The sequence below is a fragment of the Bison bison genome, unplaced genomic scaffold, assembly GCF_000754665.1.
Source record: "Bison bison bison isolate TAMUID 2011002044 unplaced genomic scaffold, Bison_UMD1.0 scf7180017864376, whole genome shotgun sequence".
NCBI classification, from domain to species: Eukaryota; Metazoa; Chordata; class Mammalia; order Artiodactyla; family Bovidae; genus Bison; species Bison bison.
Genome location: NW_011494948.1, coordinates 2165343 through 2185342, shown reverse-complemented (window position 1 = coordinate 2185342; position 20000 = coordinate 2165343). Strand labels below are relative to the sequence as shown.

The 20000-nt window shown below is 37.1% G+C and overlaps 1 protein-coding gene across 9 annotated transcripts in view; it reads left to right on the top strand.

Annotated features, from left to right (window-relative positions):
• Positions 1–20000, top strand: part of PTPRD (protein tyrosine phosphatase, receptor type, D) — a 572360-nt gene that overhangs the window by 354607 nt on the left and 197753 nt on the right. For all 9 annotated transcript variants that reach the window (XM_010856985.1, XM_010856991.1, XM_010856992.1 and 6 more), the window contains exons 8-9: positions 2582–3163; positions 16920–17053. In XM_010856985.1, coding sequence (XP_010855287.1) covers positions 2582–3163; positions 16920–17053 — 716 coding nt within the window. The remainder of the gene's footprint in view (positions 1–2581; positions 3164–16919; positions 17054–20000) is intronic.

Genomic DNA, 20000 nt, shown 5'->3' with positions numbered 1-20000 from the left:
AGTCTTATTTGTGGTATCACGTTAGATACACATATCTAGGTAGGCACATTCTCTCTTAAAAATATTGACAACCTAAGTCATGATAATTTTCAAAATACTTAAGTGGTAGCCAGGCTCAGGCACTAACAGGGCAGGATGAGGAATGCTCAACATGCTCAGCTGTAATGGTCGGGATGATGTGTACAGGTTTTATATTCATCCAGAACCTTGAGAAGAGGTACATGACAGAAAAATCCAAGTAAGTGTTAATAAATGCTCAAAATCCCAGAAGACAAAAAAAAAAAAGAGTTGAAATCAACATGGTCTAATAATAGATGCTTTAAATTTTTGATAGACCGTGCCATTAAAATGCAAAATGAAAGTGTGATTATATTCTGTTTCAGCTTCATCTCTCACCTTGTGTAGGTGAAGTGCGCAACAATTTTTTTTTTCCTTGAAATAAGGGTACTGACTATAACCAAAGAATTATATGCCTTGGTTACTTTTGAATCAAAGGAGGGGAAATGAATATGTGAGGGAACCAGCTGTTTTTACACAGTATTTATAGAATTTTAGAAAACTTTCCGAAAATGAGTCAGTATGAGAGTAACTTTAGATTCCTGCAAATGTCTGGAACTATTGCAAAATGAGCACAAATCATCTTCCCCTTCTAGGAACTGTGACCCTAAAAAAAATAATGGACCACACATAATGTAGTCAGTGTCATACCTTTGACCAAATATATATATACTTACTATATACCATATAAAAGCAATGATGTGACATAACAAGGTACACACCGTTTTCAATATTTCATCATTTAAAATATTAATAGTAATGTTTCATTACACTAAGCATACTATTACAGACACAAAACCTGTACTGTATAATCGGCGTCACTTAGTAAAACTGAGAGTATCTGTTAAATATCAGTAAACACACATCTTTGATTAGCAATATTTTTACTTGCCTCAAGAACACAGAAAAGCATCTAGGGAAAATTCAGGTTATCCGCTTTCTTGCAAAATGCCAGACCAGAATATTTAAACAAATGTCTTTTTATTATTATTTTCCATAAAATCCCTTGGCCAAATATTATCATTCCATGGTTCTTAGAGTCGTATGCAAATATTGAATCACCTTTCCCATACTAACCATGTCAGCTTTAAATATTTGAAGATTTACTAAAGACCTTCAAGAATGCAAAAGCAGGAGTCACATTAAACTAATATCTTGTTCAATTTCTTATCTTTGTTTTCCTGACTCTTGCTACTTCCCTACCCCCTCCTCCTCCAACATAAATAATAAAACATGAGGGTGAAACTTGACAGCAAAAAGTGAATCGAAACTAAAAGCACCTTAGAGAAAGGACTCATTTATTCAGGCAGTCATTTCACAATGCTTCTTAAAACCCTACTCAGGTCTGGACAGTGCTCTAGGTATTGTTGGTGTAACAGTGATCAAGTACAAGTTCGTTATTCTTGAAGAGTTACCATTGTAAGCAGTGTTGTATTTTCTTTAAGTTGAAAAGGAAAGAAGAGTACTAAAGAGCTGTTTATAGGAGTGTTACTTTCTGAGTTTTCTCTAAAAAATCAGCTTGTGAAATTCTCCTTTCTTCCCTAACACCATACCTTTCTGAATCACTGTCCAGGTGAGGTGCTTGAATATGAGGCCACCGGCATAGATGGCTTTCATTCTTAGTTAGTAGCATTTTGAGTCATGCTTTTTTTCTAAAAAAATAACATGATTTCTAAAATATGAATTTAAATGAAATGTTTTTCATGTAGCTGTAATATGTTACTCATATTGGATATAGAATATCTATTATGACAATAAAATATTTTAAAAAGAGATTTGTGGATAGGCTTTAATTTAGTTCTTCAGCATACTTTGAATATTAAGTAAAAAAGCATGAATTTGAAATTGATGAATTTGAAATTATTATTCTTTGTTACCTAAAAGTTATTGGTTAGATAATTTATTTAAAAAATTATCATTCTGTTGTCTATGTCATACATCTTGAAAACAAAATGAATACTCTTATAGCAATTGAATACCATTTCATTATACTTAAAATTTTGCTCTTTTCAATGTTTATTAGTATTTAGTTGTATTATTTTTTCAAAGCGAGAATCTCATTGGCCAAGCCTTTGGTTATAATAATTGGAACCACTGTTTTCTCAGGGTGCCAGATAAATTCTAAGAGCATTACTGGATTAGTTCATTAATCTTCACCACAAACTCATGAAATACAGTTACCCAACTGTACAATTCCAATAATACATTTTTTCCTATTTTTCACATGAGAAAACTAAAGCAAACTGAAATTAAGCAATGTATCCAGCATCTCATAGATAATAAATGGTGAATTTCATTATCAGCCCCAAAATGCAACGCTATATAATACACTTCTAGTCACCTGGGGTTTGTCACCTGCGCATGTCTTACTGTACATCCTGACCACTTAGAAAACTACTCTGCTATGATTTCATCTAATTAAATCTCCGCTAGATACATAATCCTATTATTCTAATACTAGAGTTACGGAATCTCGTGATTTCTTAAAGACAGTGGGTGCTCATGGCCTTTTTTCTCCCTCAAGCCTTACCCAAACCTCCAGGAACTCCTGTCGTGACTGAGAGCACTGCTACAAGCATCACACTGACGTGGGACTCTGGGAACCCTGAGCCGGTCTCTTACTACATCATTCAGCATAAACCCAAAAATTCTGAGGAACCTTACAAAGAAATTGATGGGGTGGCAACGACACGCTACAGTGTCGCCGGACTGAGCCCCTACTCGGATTACGAATTCAGGGTCGTTGCTGTCAATAACATCGGGCGGGGGCCTCCCAGCGAGCCTGTGCTGACGCAGACCTCAGAGCAAGCACCGTCCAGTGCCCCGCGGGATGTCCAGGCACGGATGTTGAGTTCAACCACCATCTTGGTCCAGTGGAAGGAGCCTGAAGAGCCAAATGGACAGATCCAAGGATACAGAGTTTATTATACAATGGATCCCACTCAGCATGTCAACAACTGGATGAAGCACAATGTAGCTGACAGCCAGATCACTACTATAGGCAACTTAGTGCCCCAGAAAACGTATTCCGTCAAAGTCCTGGCTTTCACCTCAATTGGAGATGGTCCTCTTTCAAGTGACATTCAAGTCATTACTCAGACAGGAGGTAGGTCTGCTTCTGAACGGGGAGTCGGGTGGAGAAGAGTTGGTGCGAAGAAATGGCAGGGGCAGAAACAAAGAACAAAGACAGTAGACGTTTTAGTTTTTGAGATTTAGAGCTTCTAAGTAAGGAGTTACGGCATGTAAAGAGGGACAGGCATGGACACTGAAAGACTATAAATAATACAGTCCTTTGAAAAGAGGATATATTTAACATCTTTTTTTTTAATTGAAATATGGTTGGTGTACAATATTACATAGGTTTCCAGTGTACCATATAGTGATTCACAATTTTTAAAGGTAATGCTCCATTTACGGTTGTTATAAAATACGGGCTAAATATTCCCCATGTTGTGCGATGTATCTTTATAGCTTATACCTAGTAGTCTGTAACTCTTACTCTCCTACCCCTATATGTAGCATCCTTTCTTTTTGTATCCAGATGACTTGAAGACTTTTTGCAGGAGATGGATGAATGCATTCACCATACAGCATTTAGAGAATAGAAGAACCATGCTTCTTTGTATTAGCAACTCTGATAGAATAGTACCAAAAATTTATTTAGTCTGTGGAGGGGTGGATAATTCAAGATAAAGTTAAAACTAAAAACATTTGTCAGGAGGCCTTGGGTATTTAAATGGCTTATATTTTCCAGGAAGCAGCTTGCTTAAAAATTAATATTCTGTTAATGTTTTTGATTTTTTTTTTCTTTCTATGGGCTCACGGGTAAAGACAGTTACCAATATCTGAAATCAAACTTTGGGGCCTTATTCACCCATTTTACTGGATGTTAGAGCAGACACCAGTGATTTTATGAAGAAAAACTTGGCCCTTCTAGTAGTTTTATTTTTATAAGAGGATACCAGATTTCTGTGGTCATAGATTCAAATTGATCAGTTCATCATGGGATGAGTTTTGCCTGGGAAATCCCAAGGGCAGAGGAGCCTGGTGGGCTACAGTCCAAATGGTTGGGCATGACTGAACATGCTTACACATACACGGGAATAGCCATAGTGGGTTTTTTTTAAGTTTATTCTTAAATATCTGAGAACTGTTCATATGACTGTTTATTATGTTGGAGCCTCTTAAACTCGTACTGGGGCTTCCTGGTGGCTCAGATGGTAAAGAATCTGCCTCCAATGCTGGAGACCGGGTTTAATCCCTGGGTGAGGAAGATCCCCTGGAGAAGGAAATGGCAACCCACTCCAGTATTCTTGCCTGGAGAACCCCATGGACAGAGGAGCCTGATGGGCTACAATCCATGGGATCGCAAAGAGTTGGACACGACTGAGTGACTGACGCTTTCAAACCTGCATTAATCTGTGATTTTCTTGGCGGCATGCCATTGGTTTGTTCTGGGGATCCACATATGAATCATATAATTGGAGATCGTGTCTATAATCTGTAGTCATAGCTCATGGGTAATCCTGAGAATGAATTATTACATTTTCTCAGCTGTCAAAAGTTGATAAACTTATGTGTAACCACTGACTTGTTTTTATGTTGTGGACTTTCTGAATCTTGTGGCTGAGAACTTTCGCCTTGGCTACTAGAAATCTAGTATGTTTGTAGTTCTCCTACCTTTATTTTCATACTATTATTTGGTTCTTACTGGCTTGTTCATGGGTTTATCACTAAAATATCAAAAATATAACTGTAGAAGTGGTTTATCATAGTTATACTAAAAATCATATATCTTCTTGATTTGGCTTTTACTGTGTTCACGGTTCTGTGTTTGTTATGTTAATATGCATGAAAGTATTATAGAGTAAGTTTTTCATAAGTTTCTCATTGAAAATGTAGAAATCAGTGAATCTCATTCTTTTTCTCGACTGAAAATAGTCAACTGTTGAGATTATTTTTTATTATACTATTCTAGTAGTTAAATAGGGAGAAGGCAACGGCACCCTACTCCAGTACTCTTAAGTGGAAAATCCCATGGACGGAGGAGCCTGGTAGGCTGCAGTCCATGGGGTCTCTGCGAGTCGGACACGACTGAGTGACTTCACTTTGACTTTTCACTTTCATGCATTGGAGAAGGAAATGGCAACCCACTCCAGTGTTCTTGCCTGGAAAATCCCATGGATGGAGGAGCCTAGTAGGCTGCAGTGCATGGGGTCGCGAAGAGTCGGACACAACTGAGCCACTTCCCTTTCACTTTTCACTTTCATGCACTGGAGAAGGAAATGGCAACCCACTCCAGTGTTCTTGCCTAGAGAATCCCAGGGACAGGGGAGCCTGGTGGGCTGCTGTCTCTGGGGTTGCAGAGTCTGACATGACTGAAGCGACTTAGCAGCAACAGCAGCAGTTAAATAACCATTAAAGATATAAGAACGTATATAGGAAGAGTATATATCTATACTCAAGTTCTAGGTTTTTAGATTTTTCAGCTTTTATACTGTAAGAAACTCTGATCTTAGAGTAATGTAACCAAGGTTTGAATCCGTAAGTCCCATTTTTAGCTCTATAACCTTTGACAAGTTCCTTCATCTCTCTGAACTTCAGTTTTCTCATCTAAAGTAATAACCACCTTATAGTGTTTAGGGGTAGTAGTTTTTTGTTTTGTTTTGTTTTAATTTTCCTAAGGCTGCTATACAAAATGCTACTTCCTGTGTGGCTGAAACAATAAAAATGGACCATCTTTTGTTGTGGTGACTAGAAGTTTGAGAACCAAGTGTCAGCAGGCTTGGTTCTGGGAGAGCTGTCAGCGAGGCCCTGGGGCTCACTCCTAGCTTTTGGTGGTTTGCTGGTAATCTTGGCTGTTTCTCAGCTTATAGAAGCATCACTGTGATTTCTGCCTACATTGTTCATGGCCTTCTCCCTGGGTGCATGTTCCTCTGTCCAAATTTCCCTTTTTTATAAGGTATCAGTCATAATGGTTTAGGGCCCAACCTAATGATACCAGGTAATCCTGATAATGACTAATTACATCTAATATAATGACTGATTCTATCTGCAGTAATTTTATTTCCAAATAAGGTCACTTAATAAGGTTCTTGGTATTAGGAATTCAACATATGATAATTTTTGTGGGAGACTCTTCAACCCATAACAAGACTATCAATTAGATAATGGACAGAAATATTTTATAACTTCAGTTGTATATAACTATCATCATCATCATCATAACAGGCTGGGCAGTCTGCTTCTGGGTGTATTAATTCTTCCTACTCATTTAGATAGATGAGGAATTATCTCAAGTAAATGGAGGATCAGTAAAGGTAAAAAGAGTCAGTAACTTCCTTTGGGTCATAGGTTATTAATTGGACACTCTAGATTCTTTTATGCTCCATTATCTTTTCTATTACTTTTCAGAATTTTTATTTGGTGTCGGGTATAGCTGATTGAGAAACAGTGTTGTGATAGCTTTAGGTGAGTGCTGAAGGAACTCTGCCATACCTACACATGTATCCATTCTCCCCCAGACTCCCCTCCCACCCAGGCTGCCACATATCATGGGGCGGAGTTTCATGTGCTATGCACTGTGACCTTGTCGGTTATGCATTTTAAGTATAGCAGTGTGTCCATGTCCATCTGAAACTCCCTAACTCGCTCCCCTGCTTCTTACCCCTGTCAGCCATAGGCTTGTTCTCCAACTCTGTGAGTCTGTTTCTGTTATGTCAGTTCATTTGCATTGTTTCTTTTTAGGTTCCACATATAAGGGATGTCTTAGGATAGTTCTCCTTCTCTGTCTCACTTCACGTGGTAGGACCTTCTCCAGGTTCATGCATGTTGCTACACATGGAATTATTTCGTTCTTTTTATCGGCTGGTTATATTCCATTGCATATATGTACCATGTCTCTATCCATTCCTCTGTCAATGGACTTTTCGGTTGCTTCCATGTCTTGAGTATTGGGTATTGTAAACAGTGCTGCAACGAACACTGCTGTACATATATCTTTTCGGATCTTGTTTTTCTCCAGATATAGGCCCAGGAGTGGGATTGCAGGGTCATATGGCAACTCTGTTTTTAATTTTTTAAGAAATCTCCATACCATTGCTGTACCAATGTATATTCTACCAGCAGTGTTGGGAGGGTTCCCTTTTCTCCACACCTTCCCTGGCATTTATTGTTTGTGGATTTTTTCATGATAGCCATTCTGGCTGCTATGAGGTGATATCTCATTGTGGTTCTGACTTGCATTTCTCTAATAATTAGCAACATGGAACATCTTTTCATGTGCCTGTTGGCCATCTGTATTCTTCTCTGAAGAAATATGTGTTTAGGTCTTCTGCCCATTTTGAGTGGGTTGTTATGATACTGTTAAACGTCATGAGCTATTTGTCAATTTTTGAGACTAGTTCCTTATCCCTTATCCTAATACCCATAGGTGGGTTGTCTTTTTATTTTCTTGTTTCCTTTGCTGAAGCACCATTGTCTTTTAAATTAATAATTTACAAATGTCTTACTTTTTTTTTTTTTTGGTTCTTACTAGGTTTTTGAACAGAGGCAGGAAATACAGAGTTTCAAGTATTGTATCCAAGAATTAAGGATGATTTACTTCTGAAATACTTGTAGTAGCTATTCGATTATCCTAGTACAGAGGTACACTAAACCGTTTAGATAGGAAAAAAATATGTATTTATCTAAAAGAAGAAGGAATACCTTTTTAATAGGTTATTATACTTGATCACTAAATCTGCTTCTTAATTTTCTAACTACAAATTTTAGCATGAATATCAAAGTGTTTCATATTTTTTTTCCTTATGACAGGAGGATTTAGCTAAGAAACCAAATAGTTTCTGAAACTAAATTCAACCAAAACATAAGAATCTTTGTGAATCATGAGTATCCTTATCTTAAGAACATGAAATGGCAGACGATAATGCTTTTAGTCACAATTTAATGAAAGATATAGAACTGATGTTTCAGTAGACCATATTTTGATTTTCTGTATTACCAAGGGACATAATGTAACATAAATCATTACTCAGTGAAGGTAATATTATGACAAGAGCAATTGAATTAATGTGATCCAGGGACTCTGTACCTAAAAAAAAAAAAAATCTAGATGAATGGGTCACAGATGCATTAGAATAGCTGTTATCAATTTCTGTTTAACTTTTTCTTTTTTACATTAAGGTATTTCCAAGAACCTTGCATAATAGTTGTGATTTTAATACCCATTGATTGAGAAGATATATAATGACATGATGACTTGTGCCTGCCAAGATCAATAGGCTAAGAAAACCTTCCAAAATGGCACAATGATTTGATCTGTTCTCCAGACTTAATTAACAAAGGCCATTTGATGTTAGTGGACACCTGCCAAATACAATGATGTTAGTTCTGATATAATTAATGCTGAGATGCTCTTGATTAGCTAATTCATAGAACCACTGCTCAGCAAAACATAAAACCATTATAAAATATTATTTTATTAGGTTATATAAAATTTAAGTTTATGATTATTCTCACTAATATTTTGTCTTTTCCAAAAAACTACAAAAATGCACAGGTCAGTAATATATCTATATGAACTTCTCAAATATATTTTAATTTTATATCCAGAGAGAGATATATTGTATGTCTACTTAATCAGAAAGGTACATTCATTATATTACCTTTAATCCCCTGACAATAACATTCCTGTTTTTGTTTAAAATCAGACTCTGCAGAAACGGTAATTAGAAATAAAGTGAGTTTAAGAGAGACATTATTACTTTTGATTTTTTCTAAGAGTACCATCATACATATTGATATAAATGGAGTTGATGTAAATTCATAATTTCTAGTAATATAGACAATCAAAATATCTGTCTATTGTTGTTCAGTCACTTAGTTGTGTCCAACTCTGCGACCCTATGGACTGCAGCACACCAGACTTCCCTGTTCTTCGCCATCTCCCAGAGCTTGCTCAGACTCATGTCCATTGAGTCAGTGATGCCATCCACCCATCTCATCCTCTGCCATCCCCATCTCCTCCTGCCTTCAACCTTGCCCAGCATCAGGGTCTTTTATAATGAGTCAACTCTTTGCCTCAGGTAGCCAAACTGTTGGAGCTTCAACTTCAGCATCAGTCCTTCCAATGACTATTCTGGGTTGATTTCCTTTAGGATTGACTGGTTTGACCTCCGTTTAGTCCAGGGGACTCTCAAGAGTTTTCTCTAACACCACAGTTCAAAAGCATCAATTATTCCATGCTCAGCCTTCTTTATGGCCAACTCTCACATCTGTACATGACTGCTGTCAAAACCAAAGCTTTAACTGTAACTATATGGACCTTTGTCGGCAAAGTAATGTCTCTGCTTTTTAATAAGTTCTCCAGGTTTATCATAGCTTTTCTTCCAAAGAGCAAGCATATTTTAATTTCATGGCTGTAGTCACCATCTACAGTGATTTTTGAGCCCAAGAAAATAAAATCTGTCACTATTTCCATTGTTTCCCCCTCTATTTGGCCATGAAGTGATGGGACCAGATGCCATCATCTTAGTTTTTTGAATGTTGAGTTTTAAGACAGCTTTTTCTTTTTTCACTCTCCTCTTTCACTTTCATCAAGCAGCTCTTTAGTTCCTCTTTGCTTTCTGCCATCAGGGTGGTGTCATTGCAAATCTGAGGTAGTTGATATTTCTCCCAGCAATCTTGATTCCAGCTTGTGCTTCATCCAGACCAGCATTTTGCATGATGTACTCTGCATAGAAGTTAAATAAGCAAGGTGACAATATACAGCCTTGACGTACTCCTTTCCCAATTTGGAACCAGTTCCTTGTTGCATGTCTGGTTCTAACTGTTGCTTTTTGGCCTGTATACAGGTTTCTCAGGAGTCAGGTAAAGTAGTCTGGTATTCCCATCTCTCTTTAAGAATTTTCCACAGTTTGTTTTGATTCACAAAGTCAAAGGCTTTAGTGTATCAGTGAAGTAGAAGTAGATTTTTTTTTTCTGGAATTCTATTGCTTTTTCTATGATCCAACAGATGTTGGCAATTTGACCTCTGTTTTCTCTGCCTTTCTAAATCCATCTTGAACATCTGGAAGGACTTGGTTCACAAGACCTTGTTGAACCTACAGTTGAAGCTCGTTTGGAAGATCTTAAGCATACTTTGCTAGCCTGTGAAATGGGTGCAATAGTGTGATAGTTTGAACATTCTTCGGCATTGCCTTTCTTTGAGTTTGGAATAAAAACTGACCATTTCCAGTCCTGTGGCCACTGATGAGTCTTCCAGATTGGCTCACATTTTAAGTACAGCACTTTCACAGCATCATCTTAAGGATTTGAAATAGCTCAGCTGGAAACCCATCACCACCACTAGCTTTGTTTGTAATGATGCTTCGTATGGCCCACTTGACTTCACACTCCAGGATGTCTGGCTCTAGGTGTGTGATCACATTATTGTGGTTATCCAGGTCATTAAGATCTTTTTTTGTTTAGTTTTTCTGTAACTTTTTGCCACCTCCTCTTAGTATCTTTTTCTTCTGTTAAGACCATACCATTTCCTTTATTGTGCTCATTTTGCATGAAATGTTCCCTTGGTATCTCTAATTTTCTTGCAAAGTTCTCTTGTCTTTTTCAATTCTGTTGTTTTCCTCTCTTTGCATTGTTCACTTAGGAAGGCTTCCTTATCTCTCCTTGCTCTTGTTTCAAACTCTGCATTCAGATGGATATATCTTTCTTTTTCTCATTTGCCTTTTGCTTCTCTTCTTTTCTCAGCTATTTGTAAGTTTCCTCAGACAACCACTTTGACTTTTTGCGTATCTTTTTCTTGGATATCTATTTATAGTCAGTAATATAGTCCCTTAATTATGAATATTAGTGCAGATGAAACTATCACATGATCTTTAAATGATTCTAAATATAAAAAAGTTTTGGCTAAAATGATTATTTTCTAAATGTATGGATTAATCATCCAGAGTTTCCATCGCTTTAACTTCTTGCATTATAATTACTTGCGACTAGTTCGCCTTGAAAATACGTGGACTGTATGGTCATTGACAAGGGAAGTATTTATGTTATGTTGGGGAAAAACTCTGCTATGGAAAAACACCTTCAGAAAAGATGTCTGTTATAGTTTTCTCATGTATATAATTATATAAGAATGTAGGGTAACTATATTTTACAAAAGAAGGACAAATAAAACTCTTCTAAAGAAATGTAATAAATTAACATCTTCAACCTGTGCACTGAAATAAATGTTGTATGTTGTTCATGCTAATGGGACAATCATAAAGCTATTAAATCCTAATGCGTGTCTTTTTTCTGAACTTTCTTTAGAAAACACATCTGACCTCTAATTTTTCTATGCATTCAATAAATTCTTGGAGAAAGTACTGATTTTTATGTGCAGACCTTAATAGTATAGGTCTTTGAAAGGAAAATAATTATATGCATTTACTAAGTAAATATTAATGAGTGGTATCAACTTTAAATGTTTTGAAGAAGCAAAATTGTAATAGAACTATGACATTTTAGAGACATTGTGCTTTAGATTTTCATAATTTTTAAATCATTTCATTACTACTAAATATATATATCAACAAGTCAATATAGGCAAATTAAAAAAGACTGATTTCCAATAACAAAAATTTAAATGCTTTTTCTAGGTTATTTTAGCAATGAGTAAAAGAGCTGTTTCTATAAATACAACTGTAATAAAATTTAACTTTTTCTTATTGATGTCTAATGACAGTTGAGAACAAGATTTAGGCAGGTGCTTGTGTATTAAGTACTACTTTTGTCAATAATATATCTGTAGCACTTAGAAATCCGACTCCTTGTTTGAATTTGGTTTTGTTTTACTACCACTATAATTCTGGCTGTTGTTTTTATTGTTGTTGTTACCATTTGTCAATATGCTAGATACTCACATTTTAAAATATGTACCTTATTAGAGCACTAGCTATTTTAACAATAAGTTATTTGTTTTTTTTTTTTTAATCTCTTGGTACATTTCATATTTATACTATGGTGAGGCAAAATTGTTTTTTAGCCAGCTTATATGTGTGCTAACCTGTTTCTCTTCTAAAATCTACTGAAATTTTATTTCTTCTAATTATCAAAGTTTAGATATCATGCAGATTTTCTTTTCACTTTTTATTCATTCTCCATTCTCTTTAAGTTGCCTTCAGATATTTATATTGAATATAATTGTATTACTATGCAAATATTTTACATTTCTCAATGGGTTATAATCTTATTTTAGGGAACTGATAACCCATATTTGTATTTCTTTGTGGACATTAAATAAGCAATCAAGAAGAAGGATATAACAGCACCACTTCACCAAATATAAGGATTTATTAAATACAATTTTAAAGAAAAACTATTTTTACATTCTTTTTCTCTTTCCACATGTAAATTTTTTGGCTTCTGGTCACAGTTACTACACTTACATTTCTGGATGAGTTTTGTTGTTCTTCTTCTTCTTCTTCCATATGTTTTCCAGAGTCTTAGATTTTCCCATAAAATGAATCTGAGGTTCATTAGTGAGAGAAATGGTACAAAACAGAAAAGCTCTTAATAGAATAAAAATTAAATATACATAGTCTAACCTGAAGTAAATGAGATAAAAGAATGTTAGTAAGTGTGAGGTGTAAACATTGTGAGAGTATTTTATATATATATATGCTGCTTCTGCTGCTAAGTTGCTTCAGTCGTGTCCGACTCTCTGCAACCCCATAGATGGCAGCCCACCAGGCTCCCTCATCCCTGGGACTCTCCAGGCAAGAACACTGGAGTGGGTTGCCATTTCCTTCTCCAATGCATGAAAGGAAAAGTGAAAGTGAAAAGTGAAAGTGAAGTCCCTCAGTTGTGTGTGTGTGTGTGTATCCGGAGGGAAAAGGAAAAGGGGAGAGGGAGGGAGACAGTCAGGGAAGGAGAGAAAGAGGGAAAAGGGTATGGAAAATGATAAATATAAATGTTAACAGAGCCTTTGTAGCATTGTATTTGGTGTAAAATTCTGACCGATGATGAAATTTCCCTGTGTCTCCAAGTGGCACAGACAAAATAAATATGACAGTTGGGACTCCACTAAAGTGTTTTCTTCTAAACATATATTATGATCATTAGGACTAATTTGTTTGGGGAATATATAAATAAATACATTACTATCATAGCTTTTTTTTTTTTTTTTTTTGGCTTTAAAGCCTCAGCTTCATTGTGGATGTTTCAGCACTGACTAAATGATAATAAGGAAGCAATATCTTTAGGTGAACCCACAGTTCCCTGGTGGCTCAGACAGTAAAGAATCTGCCTGCAGAGCAGGAGACATGGGTTCGATTCCTGAGTTGGGAAGATCCCCTGGAGAATGGATAGGCTACCCACTCCAGTATTCTTTGGCTTCCCTGGTGGCTCAAACGGTAAAGAGCCTGTGTGCAGTGCAGGAGACCAGTGTTCAATCCCTGGGTCGGGAAGATCCCCTGGAGGAGGGCATGGCAACCCACTCCAGTGTTTTTGCCTAGAGAATTCCAGAGACAGGGGAGCTTGGAAGGCTACAGTCCGTAGGTTTGCAAAGAGTCAGACAGGACTGAGTGACTTTCACTTTCCCAATTCCCAAGAAAGTCTGAGTAGTGTCACCCTTAAGACACATGTGGGCACAGAACCTGATATAACAAAAAAAAAAAATCTTTTAAGCCCTGATCCATATGCTAGATTTTGTCTGTAGACATCTTTTGCCCAATACAGTGTTTTCTATTTCATTTCAACTGTTTCAGTTTATTTAAGATTATAAAGAAATTGAAAGATTTTACCTAGAAGATTCATTATCAACTCCTATTGAAAAATCAGAAGCTTGGGCAAGTCTGAACCCACATCCCACAAGGCAGCCGTCTCCTGGCTCAGAGCATCACTGACTCCTTCTGGTGGCCCAGGCACTCCTGTGACCCTGTGTCCACATGGCCTTCTCATCCGCCTGGCATTTCTAGGCACTGGTATTTCTACTACAAGTTTACAGTCTAATAAATTATCTGCCAGCCCACTTCAAAAAAGATGGTGAAAGCAGAGGAGGAGAACCTCATTGTATTATGTAGCAGAGGAGGACAACCTCATTGTACTATTTAAAAAGTCTATCCAGTCGCGTAATCACTACTTACTTACTTTGTGCAAGGATAAAATGAACATTTACACCCTCTGAGACTCTGATGTAGCTATTTCATTATTTAGAAAGAGAGGGCTTTGAATAGAACCAAACAGAATTAGGGGATTAAAGGAAGTGTATGGCACTAAACAAGGATGAAACATCGGGACCTACCAGGAATTTGTTTGAGACAAATTAAAAGCAAAAAAGTAAACAGTTTAAGTAAGAAAAAGTTAATTAGATTCCCACAATGTTTTCAGTCACTGTCACTCAATTTATTATTAGCATTAGCAGGGAGGAAATATATAACCAGCATTTATTATCCTGAGAGCAGCCTTTCAATACTGTCTGTGTTGTTAATTCTTGACAGTACTTTATTCGGTTTGGATTATGTCAGAAGTTATCACAAGGTGTTCTTTCCCAGACTTGTGGAAGTTGGAATAAAACTAGAGAAAAAGAAGTGACTGCATACATATGCATAGGCATGTGTATTTTTAGGTTGAGAAAACCTTTCATCGTCTGAATATTAGAATTCAAACATCATTCTCCCATCTGTCTGATCATTCTTGGCTTCCATTGTTGCTCCTGCCTGTGACATTGGTATTTTCCTTTAAAAATAATGCGTTTTCTCTTTGATTTGCTGTTTGCCTGATTGTTTTCTTATTTTCTTCTGTTCTACCTTCTCTTGCTCTTGATCTCTTATCTTCTTTTGTCTCCACCTCTCACCTCTCAGTGTGAATGATTGTGTTAGGTCACCTATTGGGCAGGTTCTTTAAAAAAAATAGATACCCAGTTCAGAAAGTACATTCCTGGAGGCATCAAATTAATGAGTATCTCAAAGCCTGTGGTACAACAGGGGAGAAAAGAAGATTAATTAGAAATATGAAGTACTGATTATTGGCCTTACGCATCAGTCCAGACACAAGTGTATGCACTTATTCACACACACACACACACACACACACACACACACACACACTCACACTCACAGGTTAACAGACCAGATGAGGAATGAAATGATAATTAGGGATCCCAGAAACCATTGCAGGTCCTTTTAAACTTGAATCTCTTTTTCAAACAAAAGGCAGTTTTTTAGTCGTACTGCAGAGAGATGACTACAGAAAGAAAAGGAAGCATTACATTTTATATTTCCAACGACTTTCTTTCTGAAAATGATGCTTTAATTATTGTTTAAGAAATTGATGTCAAAAAAAAAAAGAAATTGATGTCATACATCAGCTACAAGTTATGTTGTTTGTACATATTTTTGAATGCTTATGCTCATTTGCCAAAAATACTTGAGGTGTTCTTTTCCCCTCTGGTATGGAGTATTATTCTTATCTTTTTTTAATTTAAATATACACACAATTCTCATGTGAACTTGTGGGCATACGGACATATATTCAGATATGGCACTTTGAAACATACCATAATATCAGGAGTAATGATCAAAATATTTAATGGCCACCAAGACATGGGCACCAGCCAGAGTAGACATTGGGCAAGAACAATGTAAGTAAGGGTAATTGTGCCACTGATGCCCTGAAGTGCATTAGCCTTGTATATAATGGGTAGAGGACCTCATGGGATTAGGTGCTAACTAGGAGGTTGGTGTTAGTAAAATTTATTCTAATTCAACATTCGGGTAAGGTGTTTTCAACTAGATCCAATTCTTGATTTCATCTGTATATAGCTGTTCCAAATTGTCTATTGCATGGATCATATGACCAAGGTACAAATTATAGATGACCTCTATTAAATTCCTATGAAAGTGAAAGTGTTAGTTGCTCAATCATGTCTGATTCTTTGTGATCCCATGGACTGTAGCTTACCACACTTCTATGTCCATGGAGTTCTCCAGGCAAGAATACTGAAGTGGGTTGCCATTCTCTTCTCCAGGGGAACAGCTCAACCCAGGGATCTAACCCTGGTCTCCCACATTCCTAGCAGATTCTTTACTGTCTGAGCCACCAGGGAAAACTATATTAAATTCGTATATTTGTGATTGTAAGTGTGGTCTATAAACTTTTTAACTTGTGTAGTAATTTAGTTCTTTCTCACTTGGGACAATATTAAATTTATATTGGGTCTAGTGTATTAACTCATATAAACTCATTTAGAGATTAGAAAGAATTGTTAGTGTTAGGTTTTTAAATTCTCTTTATTTTACATCTGTTTAAAAATGGGTTGGTAACCAAAAAAAATACTAATGATTATGCTTGCCTATAGATTTTGCTAATGGAGTGAAGGTGAGATTTTATAAACCTAATTGGAAATTGTTTTGAAAGTAAACTATAGTACTAAAAAATAAGTTCCTCCTCAATTGTAAAATAGCAATAGCTTTTATGTATTTAACATTTTATGTGATTTAGGCAGTCTTCATTCCAAGTGCTCTACATAAATCATGTTGATTGCTCACAACAGTATCATCACATTTATTGCTTATAACAATATTATAATAAATATTATCCTTAAAGTTGAATTCAGAAACTGATATATTTACATTTGCTAATTCCACATCTTACATATATATTAAACCACTCAAGGACAAGGACAATATGTGTAACATTGTCCTTATGCCTTAAAGGAGAAAAAATGGGCTCTTTATTCCTAGGTTAACTTGGACACTGTAAGAAACCTTGCTCTCTGCTCAGCTAATACATGTGAACACTGAAAGGTTAAACAGTTAATGCAAGAATTTCCGATTATTTCTGGTAACAGTGAGCTTAATCCTTTGCTTTTCTGTTTTTAGTCCCAGGGCAGCCACTAAATTTCAAGGCAGAACCTGAATCGGAAACAAGTATTTTGCTGTCTTGGACGCCTCCACGTTCAGACACCATCGCCAGCTATGAACTGGTCTACAAAGATGGGGAGCATGGAGAGGAGGTAGGACTGTGCTTCTCACCTTGTCGCCATTCGTGGCATCGAGACACTACTCTCATTCTGTTTACTTGCCCAAGTTCCGTTAAAAGGTCAGGTAGCTACTGAGGACGTTGGTGGGAAAGATTTATTCATAAAAAGAGAAAATTGACCAAAAAAAAAAAAAAGAAAGAGTATTTGGAGACTTGATGGGAGTAGGACAGAAGAGACAAAAAAAAAAAAAATGGCTATTGTCTCTAACGGATTTTTTTTTTTTTTAATTCGGGTTTCCAAGATGCTTACGGAAGTATTGGGTTGTAAAATAATATACTCCTTGATATTTGGAGATTTCCTTTCTTTGTCTTCTGCATTAAAATACTTAAGTCACAGTTAACACTTGACTAAGTGAGCTCCAAGGCTTTGGGTAGATGAATTTGTCCCAACTGGTTTCAGAGAAAGATGCCCCAGAGCAAATGTTCATTTGTATGCCATTGATTGTTTGATATGAGTGTGTATGTATCTATATGTATATCTATATATCAATACTTATTGGCTTCCCAGATGGTACTAGTGGTAAAGAACCCACCTGCCAATGCAGGAGACACAAGAGATGTGGGTCCAATCCCTAGGTCGGGAAGATCTTCTGGAGGAAGCCATGGCAACCCACTCCAGAATTCTCTACTAGAGAATCCCTGTGGACAGATGAGCCTGGAGGGCTCCGTAGGATCGCAAAGTCCGTAGGATCGCAAAGAATCAGATGCGAATCAATGTGATGCACACACACATATAATTTGATTATGTTATGCAAATAAGCATAGAAGGCTAAAAATTGTTAATAGTTACTAAAAAGAAAAATAAAAATCAGAATAACATACATTTACAGGTACTATAATAAGGGTTTCACATATATTAACTCAATCCAACAGTAGTGCTTTATGTCAGCCTCTATTATTAATCTGTTTCACATATTAACAAAATGGATACAAAGAAAAAAGTTCAAGTATTTGCCCAAAGCCTCATATAGACAATTTATAGAATCTGTTCTCTTGACTTCATGATACACGGGCCTGTGGGTATACTTTGAACAGATTCTATAAATCACTATTAAGATACATCTAATATTTTCAGAAAGGGGATATATGATAATAATATATATTTAATTTGTTATCATGAAACTCATTAGGGAACATCAGGGCAAAAAAGTTTATAAAACTATATGTGAAACTCAATTCACCAAGCCATTTTATTATATCTCTTAGCATTCTTTGTCTTAAAAAAGGCCAACTTCACAAAGCAAAACAGCCCTGATTTCTAACAAAAAATACTTTTTTAAAAGACTCACAAACACAGTGAACTATTACCGATTAAATTCTGGCTCATCACTTTGAATGCTATACTAAGTTAATGTTAATAAACCTGTTTTATTACATCTCTGAAGTGAGCAGGTTCTAAGAGCAGTGCTTTTAGGTTTAGCTAACAAAGCCAATTCCAATTAATAACTCAACAAATTCTAGAACTAAAGTGTTGATGTAAGTACTCAGGTTACAAATGTTTGTAGTACAACATAAATTAACATTAAATTATTTAAAATCCTTCAGTTCAGTTCAGTTCAGTCGCCCAGTCATGTCAGACTCTTTGCCACCCCATGAACCGAAGCACACCAGGCCTCCCTGTCCATCACCAACTCCCGGAGTCCACCCAAACCCATGTCCACTGAGTCGGTGATGCCATCTAACCATCTCATCCTCTGTAGTCCCCTTCTCCTCCTGCCCTAAATCTTTCCCAGCATCAGGATCTTTTCAAATGAGTCAGCTCTTCGCATCAGGTGGCCAAAGTATTGGAGTTTCAGCTTCAACATAAGTCCTTCCAATGAACACCCAGGACTGACCTGCTTTAGGATGGACTGATTGGATATCCTTGCAGTCCAAGGGACTCTCAAAGGGACTCTCAGGAGTCTTTTACAACACCACAGTTCAAAAGCATCAGTTCTTCGGCGCTCAGCTTTCTTTATAGTCCAACTCTCACATCCATAAATGACTACAGGAAAAACCATAGCCTTGACTAGATGGACCTTTATGGACAAAGTAATGTCTCTACTTTTTAATATGCTGTCTAGGTTGGTCATAACTTCCCTTCCAAAGAGTAAGCATCTTTCAATTTCATGGCTGAAATCACCATCTGCAGTGATTTTCGGAGAGGACAATGGCACCCCACGCCAGTACTCTTGCCTGGAGAATCCCATGGACGGCGGAGCCCGGTGCCGTCCATGGGGTTGCTAGGAGTCGGATACGACGGAGTGACTTCACTTTCGCTTTTCACTTTCATGCATTCGAGAAGGAAATGGCAACCCACTCCAGTGTTCTTGCCTGGAGAATCCCAGGGACAGGGGAGCCTGATGGGCTGCCATCTATGGGGTCGCACAGAGTTGGACACGACTGAAGCGACTTAGCAGCAGCAGTGATTTTAGAGCCCCCCAAAATAAAGTCAGCCACTGTTTCCACTGTTTCCCCATCTATTTGCCATGAAGTAACGGGACCAGTACTTTGGCCACCTCATGCAAAGAGTTGACCCGTTGGAAAAGACTCTGATGCTGGGAGGGATTGGGAGCAGGAGGAAAAGGGGACAACAGAGGATAAGATGGCTGGATGGCATCACCGACTCAATAGACGTAAGTTTGAGTGTACTCCGGGAGTTGGTGATAGACAGGGAGGCCTGGCATGCTGCAATTCATGGGGTCGCAAAGAGTCAGACATGACTGAGCAACTGAACTGAATGGGACCGGATGCCATGATCTTCGTTTTCTGAATGTTGAGCTTTAAGCCAACTTTTTCACTCTCCTCTTTCACTTTCATCAAGAAGTTCTTAGTTCACTTTCTGCCATAAGGGTGGGGTTATCTGCATATCTGAGGTTATTGATATTTCTCCCGGCAATCTTGATTCCAGCTTGTGCTTCCTCCAGCCCAGCGTTTCTCAT